The 18,419-nt window shown below is 41.4% G+C and overlaps 2 protein-coding genes across 2 annotated transcripts; one reads left to right on the forward strand and one right to left on the reverse strand.

Moving 5' to 3' along the window:
* Positions 1 to 21: 21 nt before the first annotated feature.
* On the forward strand, positions 22 to 890 carry LOC146190800 (tRNA-specific adenosine-34 deaminase catalytic subunit ADAT2). The gene has a single exon (XM_084601182.1). The coding sequence runs from the start codon at positions 80 to 82 to the stop codon at positions 635 to 637; it is 558 nt and encodes a 185-aa protein (XP_084457308.1). The 5' UTR covers positions 22 to 79; the 3' UTR covers positions 638 to 890.
* A 3,811-nt stretch (positions 891 to 4,701) lies between these two features.
* LOC146190801 (methylmalonic aciduria type A protein, mitochondrial-like) lies at positions 4,702 to 18,212 on the reverse strand. Its single transcript, XM_084601179.1, has 5 exons — positions 17,756 to 18,212; positions 17,568 to 17,690; positions 11,892 to 12,062; positions 6,088 to 6,323; positions 4,702 to 5,036 (listed from the first exon to the last, which is right to left on the reverse strand). The coding sequence occupies exons 1-5, from the start codon at positions 18,057 to 18,059 to the stop codon at positions 4,746 to 4,748; spliced, it is 1,125 nt and encodes a 374-aa protein (XP_084457305.1). The 5' UTR covers positions 18,060 to 18,212; the 3' UTR covers positions 4,702 to 4,745.
* Between the last annotated feature and the right edge of the window lie 207 nt (positions 18,213 to 18,419).

The following is an 18,419-nucleotide window of genomic DNA, read 5'->3' on the forward strand; positions in this document are numbered from 1 at the left end:
CCCTTTTTTTTTGCACAAAAACCACGGTTTCGTATGTGGCGACTACCAGATCTAATCCAATCCACTTTATGATTCCAAAATGTCCGCCCCATTCAAAGAAATCAAGAGAGAAACTGATTTTAATTTGATGAACGAGTGCTTCCGCCTTGCAAAAGACGCATTGGCTTCAGGAGAAGTGCCTGTAGGCTGCGTTATGGTTTACGATGGCGAATGCATTGCTCGGGACAGGAATCGTGTTAACGAATTCAAGAACGCCTGTCGGCACGCCGAGATGGGTTGCGTTGACCAAGTGCTCACCTGGTGCGAAGAACGCGGACTGAACTTCGAAAAAGTGTTCTGTGGCATCACAGTTTACGTCACGGTAGAGCCGTGCATCATGTGCGCTTCCGCCCTGAAAAAGCTCGGCGTCAAAAGGATTGTTTTCGGATGTGCCAACGAGCGTTTCGGAGGTGTCGGGTCTGTACTGAACGTCTTCGACAGCGACGAGCGTTGCACCGAGGTTGTATCCGGCGTTTGGGCTGAACAAGCTGTTGACTTGCTGAAGGCATTCTACACTGGTGAAAACCCGAACGCCCCGTGTCCGAAACCAAAGGTTGTCCGAAAGTCAGAAACAACAGCCAGTGCGGTCAGAAGCTGAAGTTTGCTCTCCGTATACTACTATCAATATTTTAAAACTGTTGGGCTTGGTATATGCTGCGCACGCATGATTGCGCAGACGTCACTTTTCGAGCTAGATGAGACACGCCGAGTCTACGGTAGCATATTGGGCTACGAAAGTCAGTCCGCTCGAAATGCTTGTGCAATCTGAAACAATTGTTCTTGAAAAATAACCGACGCGGTGCTGTACGGGAACCAAGGAAGTAAAACGAAGGTTCATTCATTATGAAAAACCTGTCACAAGAAAATGTGTGTAGTCTTGAGAAATGAGGTTTCACATGCAAGTTGCAGTGAAACTTTACAAAGCTCATATTCTTGCACTGCTAGAAATTTTAGCACTATCTCCCTTGGTGTCAACTAGCAGCCTCCAGACTGCAAAAACAGCAGCGAATTGGTACAGAATACCATGCTAACTACATAAGTGAGCTATGACTAATGCAGACAAGTACAGTGTCTTTCCAAGAACATTTAAAGAATTGAGTGCTCTTCCAGGCAGCATTGTCGATTCCGATGATTTTACGAATAGGCTGGAATGTGCCTTCGTCTTGAATATTGTTGTCTTTGATGTTTCAAACTGTTGTTTTAATGTATAGTTTTTTTTCTTTTTTTTTTTTTTCGCTTTTAATCTTGTTCAGAGCCTCTTCTGCTTGGGCCAGTGCCCAAGTATGTGTAAAAAATAGAGTACTGCAGAATCTGCATTGGAGTAATGCGAAAGCACGGATGCTGCTGTTGGTTGCTTCTGGTTGCTTCTAGTTAATTCTCTTCTTGTTTACCCATTTTAGTCTTTGGTTCTTTCAAATTGCATGCCAATCCCTTCCTATGCCCTTTTTCGGCTCTACTTCCGGTTGCGTGACGTCACATCCTCTATGTCACATTAATTCACTTCTTGTTTAGCCATTTTAGTCTTTGGTACTTTCAAATTGCGTGCCAATCCCTTTCTATGCACTTTTTCGGCTCTACTTCCTACTTCCGGTTGCATGACGTCATATCCTTGACTGTCTTAATTAACTACTTTAGTCTTTGGTACTTTCAAATTGCACGCCAATCCCTTCCTATGCCCCTTTTGGCTCGACTTCAGGTTGCGTAAAGTCGCATCCTTGAAGTCACCTCAATTGACTGATTTAACTATTTTAGTATTTGATACATTCGAATGTGGTGCCAAGCCATTGGCTAATGAGACCATTTTCGCCTTTACTTTTACATTTTTTGCCTCTAATTAATTACATAATTAACTTATTGGCCTAAATATTTTTTCGGACACAGCATTATGTCACCCTCTATCGATTAATACCACTCATTAACCTCTAGCACCTCTCAATTACAACTGCTTCGGACAAGATTTTGCTGACACGGTCTGCAGACAGAAATCTTTGAACATAGCGAAGTAATGCTTTCGCATTAATAAACAAAATAAATGGTTTTCAAATCTACGAACAGAATTCAGCTTCAGACCTCAATCACAGATAGGCAAGTTTCTTTTCCGAAACCAGAGCACCATCACTCTCAAAAGTTTCTTACCAATATCATGGAAAAGCTCCCACCCATGTTGCATGCCAGAATAACTGCGTTGTCTTAAAATTCTAAAATAAATTCCTTGTCCCAAAAGTGTCAGTTTTTCTTCGTTGGTGCTGTCTCGCTGATACAGTTAAATCTCGTTACAAGAGACACTCGGTTATAAGAGACATTTGAAAATGGTTTGGTTGGTTTTCCTATGTCTGCCATGTTAATAACATTGCATACAAGAGACACTCGGTAACAACATTGCATACAAGAGACATGGTTACAAGAGACACTCGGTTACTGAGGACAACTTTTTCAGGTCCCTGGAGTAAATTCTTCACTATTTAGAAGAGAGACAATCCAGGTGTGCTCATGCAATGCATCTGGAACGTACCAACTCGCACATGATGCTCTTCAGATTCCCTTAGCTAAATTACGTTCCACATCAGTGTCCTTTTTGTTGTGTACGTCAGGAATTGAGGAGTGCTTTCCCATGATTGGAAAGTCAAAACGGCATCACATTACTGTTACCTACGAAGCGAATCAAAATGCATGAATGACATCCAGCATTTTTAACTCCTCACTGTTAAAATTTGATCACAAGATGAAAGCTTAGAATCCTGATGCCTTTCTCTTTGTGAATCATCTGAGGGTGACGAGCATGTTAGAGTGCCTCAAAGGTATTACAGCAGCAGGAAGGCTTGCAAAGTGAAGTGCTTTACCTCCAGAATTTGGGAAGGAATACACTTTGCACTCACAAAAATACATACTAGTATGAATAACTTCTTTAAGCTTTCCTGAACAATTTACTGGTAATGCGTGTGAATGCATTTATATGCTAATGTACAGTAAACTGATCAACACGGTGCTTTTAGAATTTTTGGTTACAAGAGACCTTGCTTACAAGAGACATGTTTTTCGGGTCCCTTGAGTGTCTCTTGCAACGAGGTTTTACTGTAAACGCTGGAATGGTAGCAGTAGAGAAGTGCAACATGCCAACCGTGAGCATGGTCATTAATAAAAAGGAGGTACCAAAATAAAGCGAACTAGAACTGTAGCCTTGGTAGAAACCATTCAGTATACCATACAAAAGCTATACTATGCAATAGCATCCGTTTCGAAAGATACTTATGGGTGTACAATGTAGTGCAGATTAACGATGACAGACAGGCACACATTGTCAACTTGTTTTTCTGCTCTACGTTTTAAAACACGAAACTGGTCCAGCTTTCCATTATATTTGTGCTTCTCAATCCCAGCCATAGCCACCACGGTTCAATGGAGGCGAAACGCAAGGTGCCCATGTACAGTGCAATGCCAGCGCACGTTAAAAACACCAGTCTGTTAAAATTTACAAAGTACCCCACTACAGCATCCCTCATAGCCCAAGTCGCTTTGGGATTTTAAATCCAGTATAAACCAAACTTTATGGTTTTGGAAGCCTGCAGAAACATTAGTATAACATGCGCCCTACATAGTAGCTAACATGTGGAAGTAACACAGGGCTAGACACTGCAAGGCAGTTATTTAGATCTCTTGTCATATGGGAGTGCCTGGGAACAAAACAGGAATATTCCTGTCTGATGTGAGCACTGGCTAAATATTAGACATTCTTGATGTATGAATTCTATAAGAGCATGAAATGAAAAGCAGTGCATCTATTGGACCAATTTCTCAGCTGCACTCAAATAATGGCAAGGTGTCCGTGTGCTGTGCAATGTCAGGGCATGTTGAAGAACATCAGGTGACCGAATTTCCAGAACCCTCCGCTAAGGCATCTCTCATAGCCTGAGTCGCTTTGGGATGTTAAACCCCATAAACAAATCATTAGCCTTGGAACAATGATTGCTAATGCAACTTGCTCAAATGAGAATTTCACACATATCACTACAATGCCACACAATTTACTGTATCTTACAGAACCAACCATAACATGCAAACTCTTTTAATGGGATTGCCCAGAATCGAAATTATTAACTGCCAAAATTAAATCCCTCGTTTCCTTTGGATCTGTTCAGCTATATTTAGCTACAACTTGAGCAGATCAGCTAATTTTATTTATACAGAAATGCATTGCAACTGCACCAGTGTTAAATCTGACAGGACCAAGGACCGTGGGTATATGATCACCTAAATTCTCTTGCCTTTCATTTAACTCCGGGCAACTGCGTGTGCATGCACACAGATGCACAGCTGTGCATCTGTGTGCAGGACAAGGGGAAGGATGTCCAGGCAGTGCGTGCTCTTTGCCGTTTTTGTGCGCCAGCGGACTTGATTTGCGCTTGTAGAGCAAGCTACTGTGTCTCTATATGTATTTCATGTGCCTTCTCCCACATCGTCACCCATCATGATCTTCTTTCTTCTCTCCTTCCCCTTCCCCAGTGCAGAGTAGCAGGCCAGATTTGAATTATTCCGGCCAACCTTTCTGCCTTTTCCTTTCAATAAATCCATCTATATGTGCATAAATATACAGCTGAATGTGCAAATCAATAATGATGTGGTCTAACGTGCCTTTCTGCACTTTCTAATGCAACTGTGCTCCACTTGCAAACTTAAAATAAGATTCCATTTATTCACATGTTTAAATTTCAGCTGTCTTCTTTAAAGAACTGTGACATTAGCTGGTCACAGGCGTGGCCAGGTGTGATTGTTTCATCAATAACCGCTTTTTCCAGCTCGGCTGTGCAAGCAGCTATGTCGGGATGACTACGGAGTCGACGCTCCAGTTCCGAGCCCACATAGGTCCATAGCCAGCGCACACGCTGCTGCTGCCGACGGTTGTCCAGCTCCCCTGAAGGCTCCAGAGCTTGCCTGTACTCTTGCACGACATCCCACAATTCAGAGATGCCTACCTTGGCCTTTGCAGACACTTGAAGCACCTGTAAATGATGATCATTCCATGAAATCTCAAAACATCTTAGTACACAGAATCATCATAAGCAGCAGCCTAACTATGTCCATTGCGGAACAAAGGCCTCTCCCATATCCCTCCAACTAACACTGTCTTGCGCGAGCTGTAGCTATGCTATCCCAGCAAACTTCCAAACCTCATCCACCCACCTGACCTTCTGCCATCCTCCGCTACACTTGCATCCTTTTGGAATCCAATGTGATACTCTTCCTGTATCTAACAAGGTAAGTTTACTAAGAGAATGCATGCAAGTCCTTGGCAGAGAAATACAGGAAGGTGTTATAATTGCTTCCACAAATGTCCTTTTTTCAGAAACAACAGGTATTTGTTTGCTCTTTATTTACTGTTACGGTTTTGTTCTTTATTTACTGTTACGGTTGGCATCACTAAAATATAACTAATTATCTTAAACTGAAACTCCAGTTGAATGAAATATTGAGCTTCTGAGAAAGAAAAAAAAAGTTGTTTGCTGTGTGCACTTTGCTACTGAGGGATAGCTTGCTGACATGAAAAGATTGCTTGGTATTTCATACTCTACTCCAAGAGCTCCACACGTGTACAGTAGTCCTGCAGTGATGCAGCTATGTTTGCTCTTCCTGGCATAAAAAAAAAAAATAACAAAAAACGGAGCTACCAAACTGCCGCACTCCAGACCCTGTGCTCCTTATGTATCACATTCTGTTCATTATTTCCAATTTGAGCTGTCCATACTTGCCAAACACGGTGATTTTCCTATTCATAGATAGTTGAAAATGCAGAAATTTCCTGACCTCTGCGCACTCAATTGGAGTCGATTCTATGGTTTTGCTAGGAAGGTAAATTTTGCAGTACTCTTCAATGCATCTGCAATGCCATGCAATGACAACAAAAATGCAATGTAATGGCCATTCGTCCGATGAATTTCCAACTCATTTCCATATCGCACGTGCTCCAGCAGTAGAATTTCGCTCTTCAAATATAAATTCACTTCAAGCCCAGCAGCATGCGATTCAATGCCATAACTCTTGTAGAGAACTGACCTTGGGTTTCCAGTGGTGGCTTCGAGGCTTCATAAACTTGAGGGCGCTGATGTACTCTGCGGCCATGCGCCTTACCTCCGGGAGGTGATCGCCGTCAGCCTTGGTGACTGCGATCAGATCAGCCATTTCCACGATTCCTCGCTTGACTCCTTGCAGCTCATCACCGCCACCAGGTGGGATCAGCAAGACGAACAGGTCCACCATGTCGGCGACCATGTACTCACTCTGCCCCACGCCTATGTGCAAAGCAAAACAGCACACGGCCTGGAACGTCAAGGTAGCCACTTTGGTGGGGCCACATCACTTTCCAGACGTAGGCGTGTGACGACACACTTCAAGAGGCAGGAGCAACTAGGATACAAGTTATAGGCATATGGTGCGCAGTCATAGTATTCAGCAAATGGAACATGTGCATGTAATACTGGGTGACATCTACAGATTTTTGTCGTAACATGGGAGAGGTATGCAAGTACAGTCTGCGCTGCAAGACTGTACAGTAAGACAGATATTAGGTTATGTGACAGATGTCTAAAATGAAACAATTATTAAATGATAGTGTTAAAGGCCTCATTTTGCAGAAAATCATAAGCATGGCTCCGGTTAACAAGCTACGGCCATGCACTCCTTCACCTTATTTTGCCACCCAAAAAGAGCAAGTTCTCTGAATGACCATGTTAGGAGAGGCTCCTTCAGCTTTCCCAAAACAAAAGAGATCAGCAGCACTTCGGTTCAAGTGCAGTTTTCGTATGTACAAAAATGTTATCCCATGCTCACATGATTCCCGTGCGAGCCTGTGTTGACCAATCATGTCACCTTTGTACCAGAGTCGTAAAGGTTGCCTCCTTTAGGAACACCATTGCCCCTCGTTCCTTGCCACCATTTTTTGTCACTGTAGGTGACGTCAGCAGGTTAGTGCCTTTTGCAACATGCGCTCAGACTAAGGCTCCTCCATTTTTTAAAGGTAGCAACAGGTCTTGATCCAGCTGCCCCCCTCCCTCCGATAGGCTGGTTGGCTGCACGTGACCTCTTCACCGCCAAGCTCCGCCTAAAGGTTCCAGCGGTGCTCGCTGTGCCGCTGAAATGCACGGCGATCTGCGCTTGCCAGCGTGATATTGGCCGATTAGTTAAGCAAAAAGTACTCCACATGCATCTATTGCATTTTTAGGAGTGTATATGCAGTACTTAAGCTCAAGCGAACGCAAGAATTACATCTCTGAACTCAAATTTTGAAGCATACGCGTGACATACGGCTGCGCCAGGCTGCTGTGCTTTCGGCTGCCGGAACCATGCGGAAGACGCGAAAAAGTCATTTTTCATTCCTCGCGGTGACGATAATCGCAACAGAAGGAAGCTATGGCCTCATGAGATCGGGCATAAGATTTTCATGGCCACGGAAAAGACCCGACTATGCGAAGTGATTTCTGTCTGCTTAAAGAGCCATTCCCTTGCTCAGGATAACCTTTGCTTGGGCATATGCTATTTCATGAGCAAATTATTAAGAACGCTAAGACTATGTAGCAATTACTTGTACTGTGGACGTCTAGTGAAAAGTCATTGCCGTTTCGCACACCTTCCCCGAACAGATCAGGACTGCAATATAACATGTGGAATCAATGGCGTCAAAATGCTCAGAATGAAAAGGCAATGCTTGATAATGCTTATTATGAAAATTTAGTCCGTACAATTGATCAGGTAATTGATATAAATGAAACATTAAAAAAAGAGGAGGGTGCAAATGTGTCAAAATGATCGAAATAGAAAGTCAATATTTGCATATGCTAAATATTGGTGTATAAAATTAAAAATAAAAAACAAAAATTTGTACCATAAAAAGTGTAAAAACAATCGTGTGTGTGAAACGCTATTAAACCATTGTTTTAATGGAGGAGTCTCGCGGCATTGTATCGAACGCAAACAAATTCCGCTGAACGCGCACAGGGACTCGTCAAGTTTCAAGAGGCGGCATCCAAGCTTACTGGTGACATTATTGCCCGGGAGGCTATAAGGAAAACAATATAAAGCAAATAAGGAATAGAAAAGTGAGAAAACATTATCCGTGAGCTTTGTATCGCATCATACCACTTTGTTTTTGTAGTTGTTGGAAGATATACATGCGTTGGTAATGCACAGCTGCAGAAAGACTGACCTTTTCTCCAAAATAAAGCTATTGGAATACTGTGTAAACGAAATAAACTCGAGTAAAAAAAGTGTATAAAACGGAGTATACCCGAATGGTTACAAATGCAATGACGCCTATATTGCATTAGAGCTCTGTGCGCAACGACGTTTCCAAGTAGAAAACTAGCAGTTTATTTATTTTTTAGTAAGGAAACGAGCGCAATAAGTTTACTGAAATATCGTTTCTACTTTAAGTTCGCTACTAATTTCAAAGCATAACTAATGAACAGTTTCCTAACCGCTGTACTGAGGCGAATGGTTCAGAAGAATGAGCTGGCTCGTTAAAATTTTTATTTTTTTTTTTGACGTTTATGCTGCACACGCATGTTTAAAGAGCAACTCCAGGGGTTTTTTGACATTCGAATATTGTAGTGAAACTTTTACCACAGGTTCTCCTCTCCGTCCTGACGCATTCTACAAAATTTGGGCGCAGTACGATAATCCGTTCACGCGCAATACGGCTTTAAAATATGCCATTTTCATGGCTTAAGTTGAGAGTATTTATGCGGGCAACACTGAGTTTCTGACGTCACAAACAGTATACAGGCGTTAATGTCCACTTCCGGCGTGATTATGAAACTGTGAGGCTTATATTGAACTACCTCAGACATTTTATGCAGTGCGTCATGATTTCCATACTTTATTTTCACCATCCAACGCACGTACGAGTGTTTTTCTAATACTGAGTGTGACGTCACCATTTCGTCAAATGGGACGCCGTTTCTGGCCGTGAAAGCAGTTTCGGTTTCGATTTGCTGTTTTTCTTTTTTAAAAATACTTCTAATTGAAATTTTGAAAAACGGTTTTTTTGTGTTGGAGTCAGGACGTGCCGAGGAATGTACTTCAATTAAAAACACAAAATGATGAAAAAACCACCGGAGTTGCCCTTTAAGTTATTATTCCTGTCTTTTGAAGCTTCTTGAGCAGCATAAGACACAAATCTGTTGAATTATGTGGGCACCGAGCGCGGCTTCATGAGTATGTGGTATGCACGAAAGAGTGCGGCGCGTCATCTGCTAGTGCTGCCCCCTGGACCCTTCAAGAGGGCGCTCGTGTAGTTGTCGCTACCTTTAAAAAATAGAGGAGCCTTAGGTCGATTCCCCTGCAGTTGGAGGCACTTTCTCATTTTAGTATGCCCCACATCTCCATGTTGGGGTTTGGAAATAGAGAATATGTGATAGTCCTAGGTACAAAATTAATTTCACGGAGTCACGGTCCAGTGACCTCCCCTCAGTAGCATTAAAATGACTATAGCAAGATACCATCTGCATAGCATGAAAAACCAAGGAATCACTAACTAGTAGCCCAAAGCTCTCCAATGCAAAAACTAGACCAAGAAATTAAGGCTCTTTTCCACACCCACAAGGATGTACAAGTTTTACTGCGAAAGCTGTTATAGGATTGGTGTTAGCCATATAGCCCTGTATAGTACAATGAATCGACAGTGTTGAATCTACAGTCATTGAAAAGCTGTTCATCGTGCGTCTGGCAAAATACCTTGCAAAATTTAACATCATATCTTCTCATCAGTTCGGCTTCCGGTCTGGTTTTTCAACTAAATCAGCTTTAATTTCAATAACAGATAAAGTTAAAGAAGCTACTGATTGAGGCCAATTAACTAGTGCATTACTGATTGATCTCTCAAGGCATTTGATTAAATTAATCACAACATACTTTTTGACAAATTAAATGCCCTTAGAGTATCCTGCCCTGCACTAACATTAACATTTATGCTACCTATGAATCCAAGCAGCCTGCATCTCATACTTTCTCTGCACCGAAGAGTGCGAAGATTACTAACGTTGACGTTCCTCAGGGTATCATCCTTGGGCCACATTTTTTTTCTGGTATATATACATTAATGATCTGCCATTTTGTCCTAACTCTTCTGAATGTATATTACATGCCAATGATACTGCCGTACTAGCATCTGACACGTGCATAGATTCTTTAACGTATAAATAGAATACCGGTGTCACAAACTCAGCAATCTAGTGTTGAAACAGCATGCTTACTATGAATGCCTCTAAGTTTAGCTTTGTCATCTTCTCATCTCCTCAAATGACTATTCCTGCATCTCTACATATTTCTTCGACTCTCACATACTCTTTGCTACTGAATCATGTGATGTTTCTTGGAATAGATCTTAACTGCCACCCGAAAACTACCTTACAAGAAAAACAGCATATGGCATAAGGGTGCTCATTAAAGTGCAAACTTACTGTAATTTACACCCGCTCATTTCCCTCTACTATGCTTTCATCCATAGCCATATTAACCATTGTATTTCTTCTTAAAGAACACATGTAGTACCACTACAATACATACAAAATCAAGCCATATGCATTATTACGTCCAACAGCTATTTGTGCAGTGCTGCGCCCTTGCTGCAAGTTCATAACATCTTAGGAGTCTCATCTATGGTTCAAGTTCATTATTCTCTTGGCATCCTCATTTTTAAGTTCATGAATGGATCACTTCTCATTCCGATAATTAATAGTAGCCAGTTTCCTCAATGAAGTTTCACTCGCCTCTCATACCAAAACAATTTGTCACTACTGAAGCATTGAACTAATTATGACAAATTCACAATTAACCTCTCTGCTTCATTTTTGCGAAATTCATTATCATTCAGTATAAAGCAATTATCTAAGATTCATGCTCTCAAACATAGTTTCTATACTTTTCTTCTATCATGCTGAATAACTTTTTTTTCATTGAAAAGAACGTACGGAGCACTAACTGAATTGTTTTTCTTTGTTTATGCAATTATATAATATGTTAATAAATTATGTTTCCTTTATATTTACCTCGTCTCATATTTCTGCATGTTTAATAATTACATTATGCAACAGTTTCAATTTTATTTACTGTTGTTTGTATGCCATCATTTTTTTATTTTTTTTTTGCATGCTTGTAACAGGAGGTCCTCTGTCAGTCTTTGGCTTTGGCACCTCCTCCGGTATTTATCAAATATGTGCAAGCACTGATTGCTCATTTAATAAACTGACTCTGATAAGCTCTGATGAGACATTAATTATATAATGAATTAAATTAATTACTTTAAATCAGTTGACTTATTTCAATATTTAATTAAACAAACCATCTGTCACGAATGGCAGGTGGAAAATCAGAAAGGAAAGTCTGGCTTGCCATCGGGAAAACCCACCTACTTAGACAGAGCAATGCAGACACTGAGGGTAATTGGCATGGGAAGAACCTGGCAGGTGGCTATTGCAGAAGGGTGACATATTTCACAATGTTGCCTTGCATTACATGAGAAAATGAATGCTCGAACGAAATGCTTGTGGCTAAATAGCTAAACCAGAGTTATAAAAGCTTTTGTTGATTAAGGTGCTAAATCAGCCAACTTAGCTCAAAAATTTCTTTTTTACATTAAACTTGCGCCAGTTTTAAAAATGAAAACTCAGTCATTCAACAAAAAGCGACCAATGCAGAACGCAAGAATCGGTACAAGTATGCGATTCCATGAGAATAAAAACCAGGACAGCAAATTTACAAGCATGTATATGATTACGTCACTAACAGAACCTTTGCAAGCCAATGAAGTTTTGATAAAGTAACTGACACACAACATCTGAAAGGTGCGCTTAAGTAGGACTCACCAACAGTCTCCACCAATATCACATTGTAGCCAGCACATTCACAGAGCTGGATGGCATCACATGTGGTGCGTGTTACCCCACCAGAATGGCCTCTGGTTGGTGATGGCCGGATGTAGGCATTAGGGTCCCTGGTCAAGTGGATCATTCGAGTCTTATCTCCCAGAAGAGAACCTGTAGAATGTTCACGTGGTAGCTTACAGCAATGTAAACATGCCTGGGCAAGTCAGGCCCATGAAAATTGTTTACAGAGGTTAATGCAGCGGGGTACCCCAGCATAGAAACCAAAAGAATGCAGTAAACTTCAGGAAGCTCCAACTCCCTTTCCACTTATTAACTGCAAGCACTAGGTCATGAAGGAAAACAGCTGTTTCACAAAGGGAGGCTTTGTATACTATGCACCAGGCTCAGCACGTCACAATGTGGAATCTACAAGACTAATCTAGCTATTGGAAAAAGACAAAAACGAACCTGTAGCAGAATCATCGCTGCCATCACTGCAAAGCGAACAGAAGCAGCAGCAATGTGCATCAGCCCCTGCCTCGTGCATGCCGCTCATGCTGACGGCGGATTTTGTTCTCAGGACATTTGATTCAGGCATTGTCGGGCCACACTGCCTTGCAGCGCTACTATGTGATTAATAATCTACCATGTTGCATCTGAAACCATGGTTAATTTCACATTAATGCAGCAGCTCCCTACAAGCAGATGACCTGGATGTGGTGAAGTGCTATGTGGCGTGGGTGACAGGATGGGAGAGGCCATGCGAGAGTTGAAAACAGCATCACCCAGGACAAAAAATGGAGGTTGCCAGTAGATATGTTGCATTTATTCTTTTATAAGCTTCAATTTTAGTACTATTCTAGCATTCTAGTCATATTCTATCCACTTCAAGATGGACTAGGTGTGAACTAACAGGGCAAACACTCAGTGGCAACTCTATCGGATAACATTTACGCAGATACAAAGGAGAACTAAAGAACCTTTTCAAGAACATTGCAATACATGTTCATTTAAAGCATATGTTTTACTTCCATTGCCCTCCCTTTTAATAATGACCTTGAAGCACTGCAAGTACTTGAATGAATGAATGAATAAATTCCTTAATACGTATATCGTAACGACTGCTTCAATTCACTACCCTTGTCCGCTCTTCTCGCAAATCTGCTTACAGGTCGTTCTGCCGCTTTAGACAAGGGTGCGCTGGTGAACCATCCCAACGTTAGGTTAAACATAACATAAATACTCCAGAAAATAGAGAACTGGACAGCCATATCTTAGTTGGTAGAGCATCATATGCAACACACAGAGCTCATCAGTTCCAATACCACTAGATTTTAACCATAAAATGGTTACATGGCTAACCAGTGATAAATGCAACAAGCATAGGTATGTACCTACATATAACATTCCCCTACGCTTTCCTGGGTCTGATTGGCTTCCTTAATATTTTCGTGGAGGCACAAATCAACATGCAGGAGAAAAGAGGAAATTTTCAGAATTTCAAATTTTTAGGCATGAATGCATAAAAAGAAATCCTGCATTCCCCACCGATTAGCCATGCTAATTCTTTTGGATTCTCATATATTGATATTGTGACCCCACACTGTGTTCAAGGCATCAACTATACTCCTTTTTCACTCATTTGTGTGACAATAAGTTGTTACAAAAAGTAATTAGCACATTTTTGGCACATTAAAGCATTTATGCTGGCAACAAAAGCTAATAAGAATTGACACTCCCTGGAGCCATACCAGAACCAATCATATAATGTTTGGCTATCCATCAAAAAACACATTTTTGCTTTAATTTCACATGCCTGATTCGATGGCCTTCTATACAAGATTGTTTAAATATCAGCACATACATAGAAACTGCACTCTATAGAGTAGAGATTTGATAATGTTCAGGTCTCGCACACAAACGCGGATGAAGTGTTTAAAGGGGCTATTTATATCATAATGGGACCTTCAATTCCTTACCCTTGCTTTCTCAGTAGTAAATAAACGAATGTAGCCCTACACTGTCAACTGAAAAGAAAGAAAAGAACCTGGCTTCGCATTGTTAGCCCAAGTTGGAATATGCAAACACTCTAGTCTCCCAGGCTCAATACTTGCACCCAATGAGTTAATTTTAGGTGCAAGTAAGCTATAGCTTCATTTTACAAACAAGGCTATAAAGCTTTGTTTCAAGAAAGAGCTGGTTTTGCTTGTGGCCAAAGTGCCAAAGGCAAGTGTAAGTTTTCCTTTTGTGATATGCCTGAATGGTGCATTTTCTTTGTTGAAGGCAAATTTTAATGCGCCTTCAACAAGGCAGCAGCAATCTTAATCACCACTCATGCAAGTGCCGGAAATGTAATGCAGCATCTGAAAAAATGTTAATGCTGTGCTGAGTGCTTCAACGACATGCACTAAATTATTACAACTTATGTCTAGTCAGATTCACATGAAAATGGAAACACCGTTTCCAACTGGACTGGCTGGAAACAGCATTTCTATTTACACTTCAGAATTTTCCAGCCGGAAGTAAAAATCTGTAACTATCAGCTTCATGAAGTTATAAAGTGAAGTTTGTGGTTATGATGCTCAACCAGTGAACTGGGAGACCTGGGCTCAACCACAGCTGCGGCGGCCATATTTTGATGGAGGCGAAACGCAAGGCAACTGTCTGCTGTGCAATGTCAGTGAACATTACAGAACCCCACCAGGTAAAAATTGTCTGGAGCCCTTCATTATAGCATCACTGCCTGAGTTAATTTGGGATGCTGGACCCTATAAACCATATGTGAAGTTCGTGCGAGCTTATAAACCATAAGTTTGAGCTGGCCAGATTGCACTGAACATAACGGCTTTATCAGGAGGACTTCATCTGCAAGACATCCCTAGGGAAAAAATTTGATTAAGGAAGTCATTACATTAAGTGTGCCCTGCTGCACTGTGAGATCGCATTGTGCATAAAATAACATTCACATAGATCTTTCTGCATCCTCTCAAGTTCTAGCTGTACAGTATTTGTTCAATATATATCGGACATCAAAAACTCCACCACAACCAGGAATCAAGACATTAGCATGTTTTATCCCATAACAACCAATCGCTCAATAATTTGGAAGCCTATCAGCGCTACCTATGAAGCTGTGTCAAAACAACATGAGCTATAGTGCCGCCAAGGAAGTTCAAGCTGGCAGTGGCGCAACACCCAAAGGTGACTTTCAAAGAATTATCTTCTGTTTTTTATGCTTGGGACGTCTTTCTAAAACTTATTTTTTTATTTAATTAAAATATAACCCTTCGGAGAACATGCAGAAGTGAAAATTTCAATTATGTGCACACTTTCTTTTTATGCTGCTGGTTTGACTTTGCATGTCCAACACAACACGTTGGATGCTGGCACTTGGTGCAGTCTTCTTGAACATACCAATGTGATCACCAGTAGAATGAGTGCAGGGTGTATTTTTTTGTTCCATTCTTTGTTTTAAACTTATGTACTTCCGCAAATTCTGGTCATTTTTCTTGTATTGTACATAAAACATTCTTCTTTGTTCTAAGATTAGATTACTACATTAGATGATACAGCGGATGACATTCAGCAAGGAATAGCTGCCGAGAGGTCATCGGATACAAATGCATCTAATGGCAATCAGAATGTCAAAGTCGACTCTTGCTTACCTCTGGGAGCTTTGAGCATGATGACATTATTAGCGAATATTAAACCGAGTAGGCTCCGTCACTTATGCCAATCCAAATCACTTATACCAGCTGCCGCCAACACCAGTGATCACTTTTCAAAGGTCACTAATGCTGTGAATGGCGCTCGCTCTAGTCTGAAGGCGATACTTTTCTGCAAGAAGTGCTACACCATAACTTATGTCACAAAGGATAACTGTGGTTTTGAAATAGCCTACAAGAAGCGACTGCAAGGGTGGTAAAAACTAGTAACCAAATGCAGTATTACTATTCTCCACTGCATGGCAGTTTTGAATATTGATTAATAATTAACAGCTTTCCCAGCTTTATAACCACTATTTCTATAAAATTTTCATAAGTTCCTGTATGCTCGCTAATTCAAAAATAACCAGGTAGAGTTCCGCTGTTCAGTACACATGGGTAGAAGCAGGCTTGAGCACTTTAGAGCAACTCAGGGAGCAGTAACAAAGAGATTTCAAAGCAGCCCTGAAGCAGTAAAATGAGTTTTGGAGCATGCTAATTATGTTTTGGAGCAGGTTTTAAGATCAAGTACTTTCAATAATCGAAGTTTTCTATTCCTGACATACAAGATAATGTACTTGGATTCCTTTTAATTCAAAGCTTAACGCTGTATTAACTACACAGCATCTCTAAGAAGGCAGGACAAACAGCCAACAGACAAACAGTGCTCACAATATATACAGATTATAGTACCTAATGCCTGTTGACATGAAACAACAATTTGGAACAGACTGACAGCAAACAGAATGCTTGCTTCTACATTTCTTAATAGGACATAAAGTTGACTAAACGTTTGCGACTATTTTGGCATGACAGATTCAAAGGTGGAGCCTACCACTTTGATGTACTATAGCACCACTACTGATTGGGAGTTTACATCAGTGAGCAGCGCTGCTGCACATTTCTGCTATCTTGTGCTTATCGTTTTTCCTATTCCAGTGCTGACAAATTTCTGGCCCCTGGTCAGTACAGTGCCTTCTGGGAGGGGATAGTTTTATTCCCCCTTTACCTTCATTTAATTGTCTACTGCCAATGACTCCTCACATTATCACTTGAGCAACACTGGGGCTTCCTTAATTTCAATACGTCTGCGAGAGGCCCTGAGTGGGTTACCAACACTCTTGAGAACATTTCTAGTTCAATGATTAAGACCATTGTGACGTCACCACATAACGCATCAAGTATGCCTTTGTAGACTTGACGCACTTGTTATTGACAAAGAGGCTCTATGGATTGGTTGCTGCTTAGAGAGAGAGAGAGACTCTTTAATGGAAAAATAGAGAATTTTGCTGGCGCTTAGATTTTGCTGGCATGCTACTCTGTGTGGGTAGGGGTATTCGGGAGGGAAACATTGAAAAAAGAATGGTGAGGGAAATAATGGAATTGAAGGGGGAGATAAAACACGGTTGCTGCTTATTTTCACAGGAAAAGCATTGCAACCATTCATTTTACTCTTCGTAGCCAAATAAGTTCCCTAATGCAGTTTGCGGTGTATGCTTTGCTTGCTGCTTTCGCTTCTTTCACCGCCGGTGATTCAAAAGGCTGGGATAAGCTATGTTATGTCACAGAGCATTTTTTCTTTTTTTTTTTTTACAATTCCTTCCAATGATTGTGTCTAGCTTTAAATTTACTTGCGAACATCAGGTTGGGTCGATTGACATATTTTGTAGACAATGTTAATAATGGGCCACTATGCGACAAGGACGTATGCTCTGCAAAGTTTGATGGCAAAACGGCGAGTCAGCAAGGCGTTTGAAGCAATTTTGAAGCAATATTGTGTTTTAGAGCAGGATGAAGCAGCACTTCCTTCCCTGACTGAACATTGAACGTCATGTTATGCTGAAACAGTCGATATTACTGAAATATACTGGTCACTTTCATGACCGTAGCGGAGTGTCTACCGTTCATACAACGATGAGACGTGCCTTACACATGAGAACGTCTCATATCGAAAAACCTCAACACTCCTTACCTCCTGTAACAGCCGAAGAAGGATCCACAGTGAGCACAGCAACTTTGTGGCCGGAACCAGTCAGGAATTTTCCGAAAGTTTCGATGAATGTCGACTTGCCAGTGCCAGGTGGCCCCGTGAGGCCTTTGTTGAATAAAAAGCATCTGTTAACGAAAGCCTGGAGGTATGCCCAATGCAGCACTTCGTACCTATCCGAAACGACCCCAGCTGGTGGTCCTTCCGGCGCGCCTTGTTCTCCTGTAGAACCAGCTGTAGCAAGTCCTGTGCCTCTTCGTGGTGCTTCCGAGCTGTCGATTCTATGAGCGTGATGGACTGGGCAAGGGAAGCTCGATCACTAGCCACAAGCCCTTCGAACAGTCTTCGAATGCGCTCCGATTCAATGGCCTGTGTCGCAGCGGAGACGCAACTTCCACGGTTCGTCACAAACTGGTTCAGGCGCTGAAGTCTACGCGTGAACCGATAGGCCCTGGAAGTGACTTGAGCAAGCAACATATTTGTATCCTGCTGTCAGACCACCTAATGCATGTCAAATTATACAATATTGACCTTGTTTCAACTATGAACTTCCAACTACGAATACGACAGCAGCAGCAGCCGCCGCAGCCGCAGCGGCAGCAGCATCTGCTGCCTGGCCTTGGCCTGGCCGCCTGGCTGGCTGCCTTGCATGCTGCGGCTATAAAATATTTAGCAATCATATTTGCAAGATTTTAAATAAATCTCACTCATAATAAATTATCTGTGCAAAAACACTCCGTGAAATCAATTTATACTATGTTATTGTTACATTGAATAACTTGTTGCTAACTAACTTATTGAACCTAAAAAATGCAAAAACAAAGCGACTGCTTTTTA

This window comes from Amblyomma maculatum, chromosome 4, assembly GCF_055883805.1.
Source record: "Amblyomma maculatum isolate TAMU_Amacu chromosome 4, ASM5588380v1, whole genome shotgun sequence".
Lineage (NCBI taxonomy): Eukaryota > Metazoa > Arthropoda > Arachnida > Ixodida > Ixodidae > Amblyomma > Amblyomma maculatum.